The following is a 14,731-nucleotide window of genomic DNA, read 5'->3' as shown; positions in this document are numbered from 1 at the left end:
ATGGGAGCATATTTCTATGGACTTTGTTACAGGCCTTCCACGGACACTGACTGGTCAGGATGCCATATGGGTAATAGTGGACCGTTTGACGAAGACTGCTCACTTTGTGCCTATCAAAGTTTCTTATAAGCTGGAGAAACTAGCCGAGCTGTATATACAGGAAATAATGAGGTTGCATGGGGTACCCGTGTCCATTGTGTCGGATAGGGATCCTCGTTTCACTTCGAAATTTTGGCGAAGCTTACAAGAGGCCATGGGCACTAAGTTAAATTTCAGCACGACATTTCACCCACAGACAGATGGTCAGTAGGAAAGGACCATTCAAATTTGGAAGACATGTTGAGAGTGTGTATGCTGGATTTTAAGGGAACTTGGATTCCACACTTGCCTTTGGTCGAGTTTGCTTATAATAACAGTTACCAGGCTAGCATTGAGATGGCACCTTATGAAGCACTTTACGGTAGGAAGTATAGATCTCCTTTGTATTGGAACGAGGTGGGAGAAAGACAAATTTTGGGTCCAGAAATCATAAAGAAGACAACAAAGAAAATTGAGACCATTCGAGCTAGAATGAGAGCAGCTCAGAGTCGATAGAAAAGCTATGCAGATAACCGTCATCGCCAATTAGAGTTTGAGGTTGGGAATAAGGTATTCTTGAGGATTGCACCCATGAGAGGGGTTATGAGATTTGGAAAGAAGGGCAAGTTGAGCCTTAGATACGTCGGGCCATTTGAGATTCTTGATCGGATTGGACCAGTGGCTTACAGAGTAGCCCTACCACCAGCACTCTCAGGCGTACACAATGTATTTCATGTATCTATGCTGAGGAAGTATGTACCTGACCCCACCCATGTTATTGATTACGAGCCTCTTCAATTTCAGGAAAATCTGACTTATACAGAAGAGCCGATACGGATTGTTGAGAGAAAAGACCAAGTACTACGAAATCGGACTATTCCATTGGTTAAAGTGGTATGGAAGAATCATTCTATCAGTGAAGCCTCTTGGGAATTAGAAGAAGAAATGCAAGTCAGGTACCCACATTTGTTCGTCAGTGATCTTGATAACTTATGACAAATTCCGAGGATGAAATTTTTATAAGGGGGGAGAATGTAATACTCGGGCTCTAAGCCCAGTCTTCTTGAAGTCAGCCCGGTTGCATGAAGCTCGGCCCACGAGCACTTGATGAGAGACTCGGACGGCGTCGTTTTAGGAGTGATTAATTTCCCTTTTGCTTCTGCACTGTTTCTTCTCCGTTGGTTTCCTTTGCTCTGCAGTTCCGTAAATCTTTCCTTTCCCGTGCAACTGCTCCCCACGTCTCCATGGTTTTAGTTTCGGTTCCGCACATGAAGTGCTTCCCTCACCACAATTTCGAACTACTCAGACTCTCTCTTACACAGATTTTTGGTTCACCCTTGGCTGGCGCTGCTTGTTCCGTGAGTCTCGAAATCTTGGTTCTTCGAAGGCGAGCCATCGTTCTCTCTCTCGTTCTCTGTTTTTCCTGGCTTCACCATTAGTTCGTGAATTTTTTTTCTTTGGGCTTTGGCACTATGCAACATATTCGTGGGTATCGAAAGTCTGGGTGCCGTCGTTGGGTATTCGTGGGTATCCCGCCCACTCACTGATCTTTCTCTTAATCCTATACCTTGCTGTTACACATTCCATAGATCCTCTTTTATTTTATTTTTCCTTCGGTTTGTCAATCGCACACACCACTTTGTCTTGGCTAGTTGTGCACGCATTCAGACCTTAACCCTTCTTTGCGCAGAACACTAGCTTTTCATTAGAGAATTCTGTGACATTATTGGGTGTAGACTTCGGAGGTTTACTTGAATTCGAGGAGGTTCGAACTTTGGTGACTCTTCTTGGTAAGTCTCTTCCGAAGCTTTGGGTAGTGGCTGGATATTGTGGTTGTTTGTAAAATGTAGTGATGTTGCTGATTTGTTTGTGGCGGGGGTAAGATTTTTGCACTGCTGCAATGACTTGTGGCAATCTGTTATAGTTATAAATTTATATTGTGTTGATGTTTTATATGTTGGATTGTGGTGGAGTGTGATGGAATTCTTGAAGTTGAGGAGTATGATTTTTGGATGGATTTGTGAGACTGTTTTGGACTATTAATTGAGACTATTTGGTCTAAATTTATGGGTGTTTTGAGCTAGTTGTATTGGATATTTTTTTATGCAAGTCTTGAATTGTTGAATGACTAAAATATTGATGCTTGCACTGAAAATTTTTATTTGAAGGATGGAGGTGAATTTGGTTTGGGTTATGTTTTAATCATTGGAGTTGCTGTTGTTGGGGAATATTTATGGTTGGTTTGGTGTTAATAAAAGGTGGTTGTTTTGAGTTTTAAATGCGAATGGTTTGAGGAGAGAGCTATTCGGTTTTAATTGTTATGATAGTTATTGAGTTGAGAATGGACTGTTTTAATTTATTACTCGATAAATAGTAGCTTACTAGATTGGTTATTAAATGTTGGGTATATGTTTTGTTTAGGTGGTGTTACTACGAGAGTTCCGACTCAAGGTGTTGATAATACGAGGAAGTCATGTAAGCGGGGTTCATATACTAGTTTTGCATAAAAGAAATCAAATGAGGTTGACTTTGAAAATAAACATGTTTGTTTTTAAAAAGAAATGATCTGAAAACAACCTTAGATGTTTATTCTGCATATGCATAAATTCAATATAAGAGAAAGTGTTTTTCTGTCATGACAAGTGTAGACATGGGCTAGTTTTGTGCATTTTGTTTATGAACTATGCAAAAGAGCAAATATGAAAATCTAAAAGTTTAGTTATGAACAAATGAAAATAGTTTGATTCTGTTTATCTCAAACATGTGAAGTGATCTAAAGCTATTAAGTATTTTGTTTTGATATGATGTGTCATCTGAAAACTTTGGCATGAAGTTCTGATTCTGTATATGATTGTGATCTGATTCCGATGATATCTGTTCTGTTTTCTGTTAAGGCTCTGCCACGGGTATAATGGTGGTTTATAACCCTACCACGGGGGTGAAATATGGTATACGGCCTTGCCACGGGTATAATGGTGGTTTATAACCCTACCACGGAGGTGAAACATGGTATATAGTCCAGCCACGGGTATAATGGTGGTTTATAACCCTACCACGGGGGTGAAACATGGAATATAGCCCAGCCACGAGTATAATGGTGGTTTATAACCCTACCATGGAGGTTAAACATGGTATTAGTCCCGTTGTGACGCTAAGAGATGATATGATTATAATGTTTCAGTTTGAAAATGCCAATGGATTTTCTTTTTGGGAATAAGTTTATCTTTTTGGAAATTTCGCTCTAATGTTTTTGTACCAAGTTTTGTTATTGTTTTCCGAAAGTAAAATAGGTTGTTTCTATAATCTGAAGAAAATGTTTTGTTATGCTTATCAAATGTTATAAATGTTCATGTTTACATGCTAGTATATGCTCTCTGCTTGCTGAGTTGTTGATAACTCACCCCTTTAATCTTCATAATATTTCAGATGATATTGATGGTTCAGCTGAAGATCAGTATTAGAGTTTATGGAGAAGATTAGCAGTGAATTGTTGTTGGGTATCTCGTGATATTAGTGCTGATGTTGGAAGTTATTTATATTTTTTTTAGTTGGTTTCAATGGATTTAGACGGTTTATGGAGACTTATGTCAATGTTATCCTATTTTTAGTTTGTTTTTGAGACATGAAGAAGAGTTGATATTTTATTTGGGTTGTTGGATTGAAAATTGGATAAATGAGTTTATATGGTTTATTAATTTGAAGTATTTACATTTGATTTGAAGTTTTGGAAATATATATTCTTGAATTTGGAAGTACATTAGCTTTGTTAGAATTGATTATCAAGTTATATGAGTTAACTCTCCGGACCCTCGGGGATAGGGCGTTACACTGATAGAAACTCTCGGGCTGCCAGTTTAGGATACTCTTCAAGACCAGAGTTGAGCACCCTTCAGAATATCACACAGCCACAGCTGGCAACCAGAAGCCACCAAGCGTTCGGGTGGAGCTGTGCCAGGGCCAACTCTAGAAAGTTGAGAACGTCCTGGATGGGCGGCATAATGGAAGACGAAGATAGTTCACAAACATCAAGGGATAGAGCGCCACCCAAGACGCCATCCCATCAGAGTCCACCATGGCTACGCGATGCCCAGGGATCTCCAGAACAACCGACTCTAAAATGTTGTACGTCCTCCTTAGCACGCGGAGGTCATCGGTACAGACTAACGACTCCTAGCTCCGCCTAACAAAATACAAATAACAAGCGTCAGAGGATCCTTTGAAAGCCATTGGAAACTGGAATGAAGAAGGAACGAAGCAAAAGAGTGAAGAGGGAGGAACTAGGAAAATAGGCCTGAAGGAAAATGCAAAAGAGTGAGAAGCAGAGATGGCAGAAATTGGGAGAAAGGGGGGCTTTATATATAGACCAGTGTGTGGGTGGATCTCCCTCTTGCCCCAAACCATCGGATAACTAAGGGGTGGGAAGAACCCGAGGTGCCATCAAGTAATTGATGATGCAACTGGATAGTCGCGGGGTGACGGATGTTGTGCTAAAAATATCTGCAAGTGCACATAATCATAACATGTAGTAAAGTGTTTTAAAGAAAACAGGTGTCGAACCCACATGGATTAATTATGCGATTGAGTACTGAAATTTACTAAATTAATTACTATTTGGGAAACCTAAATTTGAAGAATAGATTATCTAAATTAAACTGGAGAAAATAGCATTAAAACTAAGATTTTAAAGATAATAAGAATAGATCTAGAGCATTTGGTTTCACCTAGCAAATCTCACACAATTTATTCTTCCTTGTTATAGAATTCCAGTTATCCCAAGTTGATGATTAAAATTCCTTAACTATTCAATATTTTCTCTCGAACAATACCAAAAATATCTCTAACTGATAATTCTATATCTCTATGTGAATTTAACTAATTGGAGACTCATTAAGTTCTTTGGATTTTTCTTGAAAATCACACTAATCGCGGTAAAGTATCTCTACTATCGCTCAACTAATGGTGCTTAATCCTAGAGTTTTAATCACAAATCACCTTTCAGTCTCATTGCGATTCAATAGATTGAACAATAATTAGCTAGAAAATTGCAAGTATTAAGAATAAGGAATAAACACTCAATCATGAGAATATTGAAAATAAAATAACTTAGAATATAAATTGTGTGTTCAATGCTAGAGTACATCAAAGTTCTAAAAAATAAAATTAGTTCATAATAAAATTGAAAAGAAAAACAATAAAACTAGTGTTTTTTGTTGGAGTTGGTTGATGAAGCATGCGGCTCTTGCCTCTACCCTCCAAATCTGCCTCCTCGAAAGAAACTCAAAACATAAACTCTAGAATCTTTTTACTAAAATCAGACTCTCCCCATATTCATCCCCCAAGACAAGAATAAATAGATGTCAAAACTCAAATCCGAAAACAAGATAAATGCGGCTACAATCTAGCCTAAAGATCTAGAAAATAGTTTCTAAAGATAAATGTTAACAAAAAAGAAATTATCCCGAGAATAACAAAATTATCTAAAATGGAAGATTCAGTATTAAGCGGATTGATTTACGGAGTTTGGGAGGATTTGGTGGTCAGCAAATTATTTGCGAAACTCGGAAGAGTCCCATCTACCCAATTATTTGCGAAACTCAGAAGAGTCTCACCGGGTAGATGCCATGTGCGCTGAATATAACTGGTTTCCTTGCCCAATGACCAAGATGTAAGGTTCCTAACCGAGATGAAAGACTCTTCTCACCAACCTACCAAACAGTAAAACTGCTCGCCTTTGCTAATTGTTGCTCACAATGTCGTTTAGATTGGTCATTTGATATGGTCGTTTAGACTGGTTGCCCAATCTAGTCACTCGAAGCCTTGCACCAAGTCTTCTCGTCCAGAAGGTAAAATATCTCGATTATCGCCTAACTCTTGTCACCAATTATTGTCACCATTGGGTCTAAATCTCCTTGACTCTCTTCAGAGCTCGTCACCTCTCGTCGGTATAGATCCGTAGTCTCTTCTTTGTACCAAAATGCTTTATTTTCGCACTAAATCTTCTCATTCCTTCAAATCCAAGAAAATAAAGAAAAATATATAGAAATAAAATAAAATCAATAGAATTGAAGAAAAACTGACACTTTTCATAAATAAAAGAGTAATAAAAATCACATAAAAATCACACTTATCAAATACCCCCAAAATTAAACTTTACTCTCCCTCGAGCAAAGAAGAAAAGAAAGACAATCAAAACAAGCATTGGTTTGATTCATAAAATTTATTGCCTCAAAGATTGCCTAAAGTATATAATTCAAAGGAATCATTCACGATTAATCAAGTCCTAAAAGTTAATTCAAAACTCAATTTCACCGCATTATCCATCCCCACATTCATGCATACCCATCATTCTTATTTCATCATTAACTCCCCGGATCGTTTTATGCAAACAAGTAAATAAATAATGGATCTCTAAATACTTCATAGGCTTACTTTTCAAATTACTCTCCACTAATGTAGAACATAAACTATCACCAAGGATCAATAGGTCTTTATTAAGCTTGTAATGTAAGGCTAGAGTGAGGGCTACAAAGAAAAGGTACGATTCAAACAACACAAGAGAACTTAAGTTTGAACACCAATAGACAAATAGAACATTCTCACTTCTAACATCTCTTCTCAATCATTGTAAATCTCTCAACATACCTCTCTTTATTGTTCTTTCAAGTATTTCTCTCTTTACCCCTCTATTCGGCAGATCAGACATTTTTTTTTTTTTTCATGGAAGTATTCCATACCTTTTCGACTACCTTTATGGATGAATCTCGTCAGCCTTTTCTTGTTGGCCACACAATAGACAAGTTGACTTTTCACACCCTCAAACTTATAATTTTGATAATATGGCTATAATTAACTTTACTTATAGAACTTCTGCCTCTCTTGCCTTTCATGCTCTTTTGAGTCTATGACCTTTTATAAACTTAGTTCTTTTGAAAGGTAAGGAAATCAGTGTTTAAACTCAAATAGGGTAGGAAATATGAGGTTTACAAGAAAGAAAAATATAAGGCCAAAATATAATTCAATAAACTCAAATGGGTGGCTAGGGATAACTATAATAAATAGGTAAGCTTAAAAGGCTCAATCGGTCCAAAGATATGCCATAATCATTTCCCTAGTAATATTCTGTTTAGGATTTCGCTTCGAGAGTAATCAAACAAGTTCTAGAGTAAGTTGAGACCATACAATTTTACACAATTCACATAAAATTTCTCTAGACATGTAAAATGATTAATGATCATTATAAGCATTCATTGAACATAGAATATATCAAATTAAGCAAGATCAAATAAAGAATTTACAACTAGACTTAAGCAATGAGAATTTTTCCTAAAAATTATAATCAATATCAATCATATTCTTCTCATAGGCTTTTTATTCATCAAACTATATTATTTTATCATCATCATCATCATTATTATTATTATTAATTTTTTTTAAAATAAATAAGATATTTTCCCCCCAAACTTAAATATCACACTTTCCTCAATGAGAAAAAGGAAGAAAAACTAAAGTAAAAAATGAGAGAATGTAAGAGATGCTCTCCTTGAAGGTGCAGCCATATACTCCTTGGAGATCTCCTCGCCTCTTCATTCCTACAACATGAAAGCAAAAGAATTAAAAAAAATTCAAATAAAATAAAACTTAGGTTGCCTCCCAAAAGCACTTTATTTAAAGTTTATAACTAGACATTATCCTCTCATCATTTTTTAGTGGCAAGATCGATGGAACTCTTTTCCGAGTTAGAGTCTCCATCCACATAGGGTTTTAATCTCTGTCTATTTACTTTAAATGTGTCTTTTGTCTCGTGATAGACTTCAACTGCCCCATAGGGAAAGACACAAGTCACCACAAATGGTCCCGACCACTGAGAGCGCAGCTTTCCTGGGAAGAGTCAAAGTCTTGAGTTAAATAATAAAACTTTCTGCTCGACTTCGAATTCCCTTCTCAGAATATGCTTATCGTGCCATCTTTTAGTTTTATCTTTGTAAATCTGAGCATTCTCATAAGCATCATCGCGAAACTCATCCATCTCATTGATTTGCAGTATTCTCTTCTCGTCAGCCGCTTGCAAATCAAAGTCCATTGTTCTTGTCGCCCAATAGGCTCTGTGTTCTAGCTCCACGGATAGATGGCAGACTTTTCCATAAATGATCCGATAAGGTGACATCCCAATCGATGTTTTGAATGTTGTCTGATAGGCCCATAGCGCATCATCTAATATTTTCGCCCAGTCTGTCCAAGAGACACTCACAGTATTCTCCAGTATGCGTTTCAGCTCCTGATTAGACACCTCGACCTGGCCGCTCGTTTGAGGATGGGATGGTGTCGCCACGTGATGGGTAACTCCATACTTAGTCTCAATAGCACTTCAAATTGGCGATTGCAAAAATAATTCCTGCCATCACTGATTATGGCCCTTGGAGTGCCGAATCAAGAAAAGATGTTCTTCCGCAGAAAATTCACTATGACCCTCGCATCATTGGTTGGCAAGGCGATCGCTTCCACCCATTTGGGGACATAATCTATAGCCACCAAAATAAGGATGGAAAATGACCCATGAAATCTATACCCCAAACATCAAATAATTCAATCACTAAAATATTGTTTAAAGGAATCTCATGTTTCCTAAAAATGTTGCCAACCCTTTGACAATGATCACATAAATTAACAAAACTAAAAGAGTTTTTAAAAATAGTCGGCCAATAAAAACCGCATTGTAAAAATTTCGCTGTTGTTTTTGCTCCACTAAAGTGACCGCCCGCTTCCAATGAGTGGCAATGTTTGAGTATGCTCTCCATCTCATCCTCGGGCACACATCTCCTAATTATCTGGTCTGCGCAATGCCAATATAGAAAAGGTTCCTCTCAAAAATAATATTTCAAGTTGGAGAAGAACTGCTTCTTTTATTGATATGTCATCTCGGCTGGTAGAATTATGGATACCAAATAATTTACCATGTCGGCATACTATGGAACGACTTGTATAGCCAATAATTGCTCGTCTGGAAAGGTCTCATTAATTGGGAGTTTCTCCTCACCCACCGCCTCTTTAAGCTCAAGACGAGATAAGTGGTCAGCCACTACATTCTTGGTATCTTTCTTATCTTTTATTTCCAAATCGAACTCTTGTAATAGCAAAATCCATCTTAATAGTCTTGGTTTGGCATCCCTCTTAGACAACAAGTATTTAAGAGCAGAGTGATCGGTGTAGACGACCACCTTTGAACCTATCAAATAAGTACAAAATTTGCTAAGGGCAAACACAACTACTAACAATTTTTTTTCAGTAGTAGCATAATTAAGTTGAGCTTCTGTTAAGGTCTGACTTGCATAATAAATAACATGAAAATTTTTATCTTTTCTCTGGCCCAAAACAGCCCCTATAGCATAATCTCTAGCATCACATTAATTCAAAAGGTATATTCCAATCCAATGATATAATGATAGTTGCTGAAATTAATTTCTTTTTCAATGGTTTAAAAGCATGCAAGCATTCATCAGAAAACTCAAACCGAGTATCTTTAATTGACAGATTGAAGAGAGGTTTAGTAATTTGGAAAAAATCCTTGATAAACTGACGATAGAACCTGGCGTGACTCAATAAACTTCTCACGCCCTTCACATTGGTCGGTGGTGGGACTTTGTCAATAACTTCTATCTTTGATCGGTCAACCTCAATTTCGTTGAAGGAAATGCGGTGGCCAAGCACTATCCCCTCATCGACCATGAAGTGGCATTTTTTCTAATTGAAAACAAGATTTTTCTCTTTGCATCTCTACAAAACCAAAGATAAATTAGATAAGCAATTATTAAAAGAGTGACCAAAAACCGAGAATTCACCCATGAAGACTTCTAAAAAATTTTCCACCATGTCTAAGAAGATGGACATCATGCATTTTTGGAACGTGGCTGGCGTATTGTAAAGACCAAAAGGCATGTGCCTATATGTAAAAGTGCCATAAGGACAGGTGAAAATGGTCTTCTCTTGATTGTCGAGTGCAATGGCTATTTTATTGTAACCAGAATATCCATCTAGAAAATAGTAGTAAGCTTGGCCAGCAAGTCTCTCTAACATTTTATAAATAAAAGGTAAGGGAAAATGGTTTTTCTGAGTTGCGTCATTCAGTTTTCGATAGTCTATGCATACTCACCATCCCCTGACCGTTCTCGTCGGTATGAGTTCATTGTTGTCATTCTTGATCATGATCATCCCTCCTTTCTTTGGGACGACTTGTACTGGACTTACTCATGCACTATCTAAGATTGGATAAATGATCCCGGCATCTAAAAGCTTCAATACCTCTTTATGCACTACTTCTTGCATCGATGGATTCAATCTCCTTTGGGGTTGGACGATCGGTTTAAAATTATACTCCATTAAAATCTTGCGCAATTGAAGGACTAATTCCTTTGATGTCCGAGATAGTCCAACCCAAGGCCATTTTGTGTTCCTGCAAGACTCTCAACAACTTCTCTTCCTCTACATCACTCAAGGAACTGTTTATAATAACTAGAAAAGTAAAGTCTTGGCCTAAGAAAGCAAACCTTAAATTTGATGGAAGCGGTTTGAATTCAAGCTTGGGTGGTTCCTTACTTGGAGATGTCGGCTGAGATGAGTTTAGCTCTTCCACTTTTGGTTTTATTGAAGGAGAAAGGGATGGTGTAGTTTCCAAATATCTCTCACACTCCCTAAACCCTTCATCTTCGGATTCAATAGATATAGAGTGAGTAAGACATACCTCAAGTGGTACCTTTGAAAATTCAGCTCGATAAGTCTTGTCAGCCATGACCATGTCTCTGTCACTTATTTAAAAACAAAAATGTACCTCAGAAGGGAATTCCATAGATTTAAATACGTCAAAAGTGACCTACTCCTCTCCAACCCTCAAAATGAGTTTCCCTTACTAGACATCAATTAAGGTTCTCCCCGTCGTAAGGAAAGGTCGACCCAGTATCAAAGGGATCTCCTTGTCCTCCTCCATTCCAAGAACAATGAAGTCGGCCGGGAAGATGAACTTATCAACATTCACCAGTACATCCTCAGATGAGTCCTCTCAGGTATTTAATAGATCTATCTGCCAACTGTAGAGAGATAGTGGTCGGCTTTGCTCCTCCAAGACCTAGTTTTCTAAAAATAGAGAGAGGCATTAGATTAATACTTGCCCCTAAGTTGCATAAAAATTTATCAAAATAGGAATTTTCTATAGTGTAAGGGATCGTGAAACTCCCCGAATCTTTTAACTTAAGCGGCAGCTTCTTGTGAAAAATTGCACTGCTTTCCTCGGTTAGTATTACAGTCTCATCCTCCTCCGATTCTCGCTTGTTTGATAATATATTCTTCAAAAATTTTGCATATTTAGGCATTTGCTCTAAAGCTTCAATGAGAGGCATATTAATATGCAGTTGCTTAAATATACTCAGAAATTTAGAGAACTGATTATTAATCTTATTTTTTCTTTATCTTTGAGGAAAAGGAATTGGTGGATCATAAATTGAAGGAGAATAAGTACCTTTTTATTCTCTTTAGTCTTCTCAGCTTGCTGGTCGGTCGCATCCTACTCTGCTTCTTTCACCTCGTACTCTGTTTCCTTATTCTCGGACTCCACATTTTCAGCAGCTTCTACATCTCGCTCGGTATTTACTGTCTATGGCTGGTCATATGTCCGCCCACTTCTCAATGTTATGGTTTTGACATGTTCCTTCAGATTGGACACAGTGTTGTTCAGTAAAGTCTCTGATGTTCTCTCAGTAAGCATGTTTGAGAGCTGACCAATTTGTGCCTCAAGATTGTGGATTCAAGCCGAGTTGTTTTGGATCACTATATCAGTCTTTTGCATTACTGTATAAACATATCCTCAAGTGTCGGTTTCTTCTCTTGTTGTGGAAACTATTGAGGTGGTCTAATCAGCCCTTGATTATTGCTACATGAAAAGTTAGGGTGATTTCTCCATCTGGGATTGAACGTGTTTGAATAAAGATTATTTTGACGTTGGAAATTGGACACATAATAGACTTGTTCATAACTCGGTTGGGCAAAAGGATTCCCCACTTGGTAATCTACACTTGAATGATTTTCAGCACAATGATCGCAAACAACATTAGTTTGAATAGCATTAACATTCATCTTACCTAGTTGTTGTGATAGATTTGCCATCTGTGTCGCCAATGTGGTAATATAGTCAAATTCAAAAACTCCAACCGTCTTTCTTGGTATTGCTCCCTCTGCAGACCATTGATAGTTTTTGGATGCCAATTCTTCCAGAAGTTCATATGCGGCTTCATGGGTCTTACTCATTAATACTCCTCCTATGGCTGCATCAATCATAGATAGATTTATGGGTCCCAAACTATTGTAAAATGTCTGTACTTATAGCCAAGCTAGGAGGTCGTGATGTGGACACTTGTGCAATAAATCCTTATATCTCTCTCATGCCTCATATAATGATTCACCCTCAAATTAAGTGAAGATAGTGATATCCTTCCTTAGCTTCGTTGTCTTGGCCAAAAGGAAATATTTTGTTAAGAATTTTTGTGCCAACTTCTCCCAGGTGGTGATGATGTCGGGCGGCAAAGAGTTCAACCAAACTTTTGCTTTTTTCCTAAGTGAGAAAGGAAAAAGTCTCAATCAAATCGCATCCTCTGTCACTCTGTTGTGTTTAAAAATATCACAAATTTCTAGAAAATTTACAATATGGACATTAGGATACTCTTGTGACAGCTCCCAAACTGGATGGTTTGTTGAATCATTTGAATAATGGCAAGCTTGATCTCGAAGTTATTGGCTTGTATAGCTGGCTGCCTTATACTAGATGTTGCCCCATTGACAGAGGGCATAGCATAGTCTCTTAACCCCTTGTGCTCCTGGTCGGCCATATTAAATTTAGATATGGCGACCTCTTTCTTTTTCTCTTTGTTAATCCGACGCAAGGTTCTTTCAATCTCGGGATCGAAAAATGTATGCTCTAATGATTTAGATCGAGGCATGCACTTCTAATTACTGAAAAGAAAAACCAAACTGAGATCTAATTTAAACCAATTTTTTAAAATAAAATAAAATAAAATCCAAATTAGTAAAAATCTAGCTAGTATCAATATCAATAACAAATAACTAATTTTCGGCAACGGCGCCTAAAACTTTGTGCTGAAAATATCTGCAAGTGCACAGAATCATAACAAGTAGTAAAGTGTTTTAAAGAAAATGGATATCGAACCCACAAGGATTAATTATGCTATTGAGTACTGAAATTTACTAAATTAATTACTATTTAGAAAACCGAAATTTGAAAATTAGATTATCTAAATTAAACTGAAGAAAATAGCATAAAAATTAAGATTTTAAAGATAATAAGAATAGATCTAGAGCGTTTGATTTCACCTAACAAATCTCACACAATTTATTCTTCCTTGTTGTAGAATTCCAATTATCCCAAGTTGATGATAAAAATATCTTAACTATTCAATATTTTCTCTCAAATAATACCAAAAATATCTCCAACGTATAACTCCATATCTCTATGTGAATTTAACTGATTGGAGACTCATTAAGTTTTTTGAATTTTTCTTTAAAATCACACTAATTGCGGTAAAGTATCTATACTTTCACTCAACTAATGGTGCTTAATCCTAGAGTTTTAATCACAAATCATCTATCGGTTTCATTACGATTCAATAGATCGAACAATAATTAGCCAGAAAATTGCAAGCATTAAACACTCAATCATGGAAATATTGAAAGTAAAATGACTTAGAATATAAATTGTGTTCAATGCTAGACTACATCAAAGCTCTAGAAAAGAAAATTAGTTCATAATGAAATTGAAAGAAAAAAAAATAAAAATAGTGTTCTTCGTTGGAGTCGGTTGATGAAGTATGTGGCTCTCGCTTCTGCCCTCCAGATCCGCCTCTTCGAAAGAAACTCAAAGAATAAAATCTAGAATCTTTTTACTTTAAACTCATATTCTCCCCCTATTCATCCCATAAGATGAGTTTAAATAGATGTCAAAACTCAAATCTAGAAATAAGATAAATGCGGCTATAATCTAGCCTAAAGATCTAAAAAATAGTTTCTAAAGATAAATGTTAATATAAAAGAAGCTATCCTGAGAATAACGGAATTATCTAAAATGGAAGATTCAGTGATAAGCAGCTTGATTTACGGAGTTCGGGAGGATTTGGTGGTCAGTAGATTGATCGCGGAACTCGAAAGGGTCCCACAGGGTAGATGCCGTGTTCGCTAAATAGAACTGGTTTCCTCGCCCAATGACCGAGATTTAAGGTTCCTGACTGAGATGAAAGACTCCTCTCGCCAACCTACCAAGTGGTAAAGTTGCTCGCCTTATCTAGTTGTTGCTCATGATGTCGCTTAGGTTAGTCGCTTAAGTTGTTTGTTTAGACTGGTCACCCAGTCTTGTCGCCTGGAGCCTTGCGCCAAGTCTTCTCGCTCAAAAGGTAAAATATCTCTTTTATCGCCTAACTTTTGTAGCCAATTCTAGTCGTCATTAGGTCTCCTCGCCTAAATCTCATCGGCTCTCTTCAGATCTTGTAATAGCCCACTAAAAATTCATTGATGGAATTTCTATTGACTTTAGGAATCTCGTGAAAACCCATAAGTTTTTACGAATCGACCAATCAGTTAGGTTTTAGTCTGTCATCATGAT

At 37.1% G+C, this 14,731-nt stretch overlaps 1 protein-coding gene and 1 non-coding gene across 2 annotated transcripts; both read left to right on the top strand.

Annotated features, from left to right (window-relative positions):
- The first annotated feature begins 681 nt into the window (after window positions 1-681).
- Window positions 682-1,074, top strand: LOC118344209. Its single transcript, XM_035684330.1, has one exon. It carries the CDS (start codon window positions 682-684, stop codon window positions 1,072-1,074), a length of 393 nt encoding a protein of 130 aa, XP_035540223.1.
- Window positions 1,075-12,457: 11,383 nt separating this feature from the next.
- LOC118344373 lies at window positions 12,458-12,564 on the top strand. The gene has a single exon (XR_004798146.1). It is a non-coding gene; the product is annotated as a small nucleolar RNA R71 (small nucleolar RNA).
- Window positions 12,565-14,731: the final 2,167 nt, after the last annotated feature.

The sequence above is a fragment of the Juglans regia genome, chromosome 13, assembly GCF_001411555.2.
Source record: "Juglans regia cultivar Chandler chromosome 13, Walnut 2.0, whole genome shotgun sequence".
NCBI lineage: Eukaryota > Viridiplantae > Streptophyta > Magnoliopsida > Fagales > Juglandaceae > Juglans > Juglans regia.
This window is presented reverse-complemented; position numbering and strand designations above follow the sequence as displayed.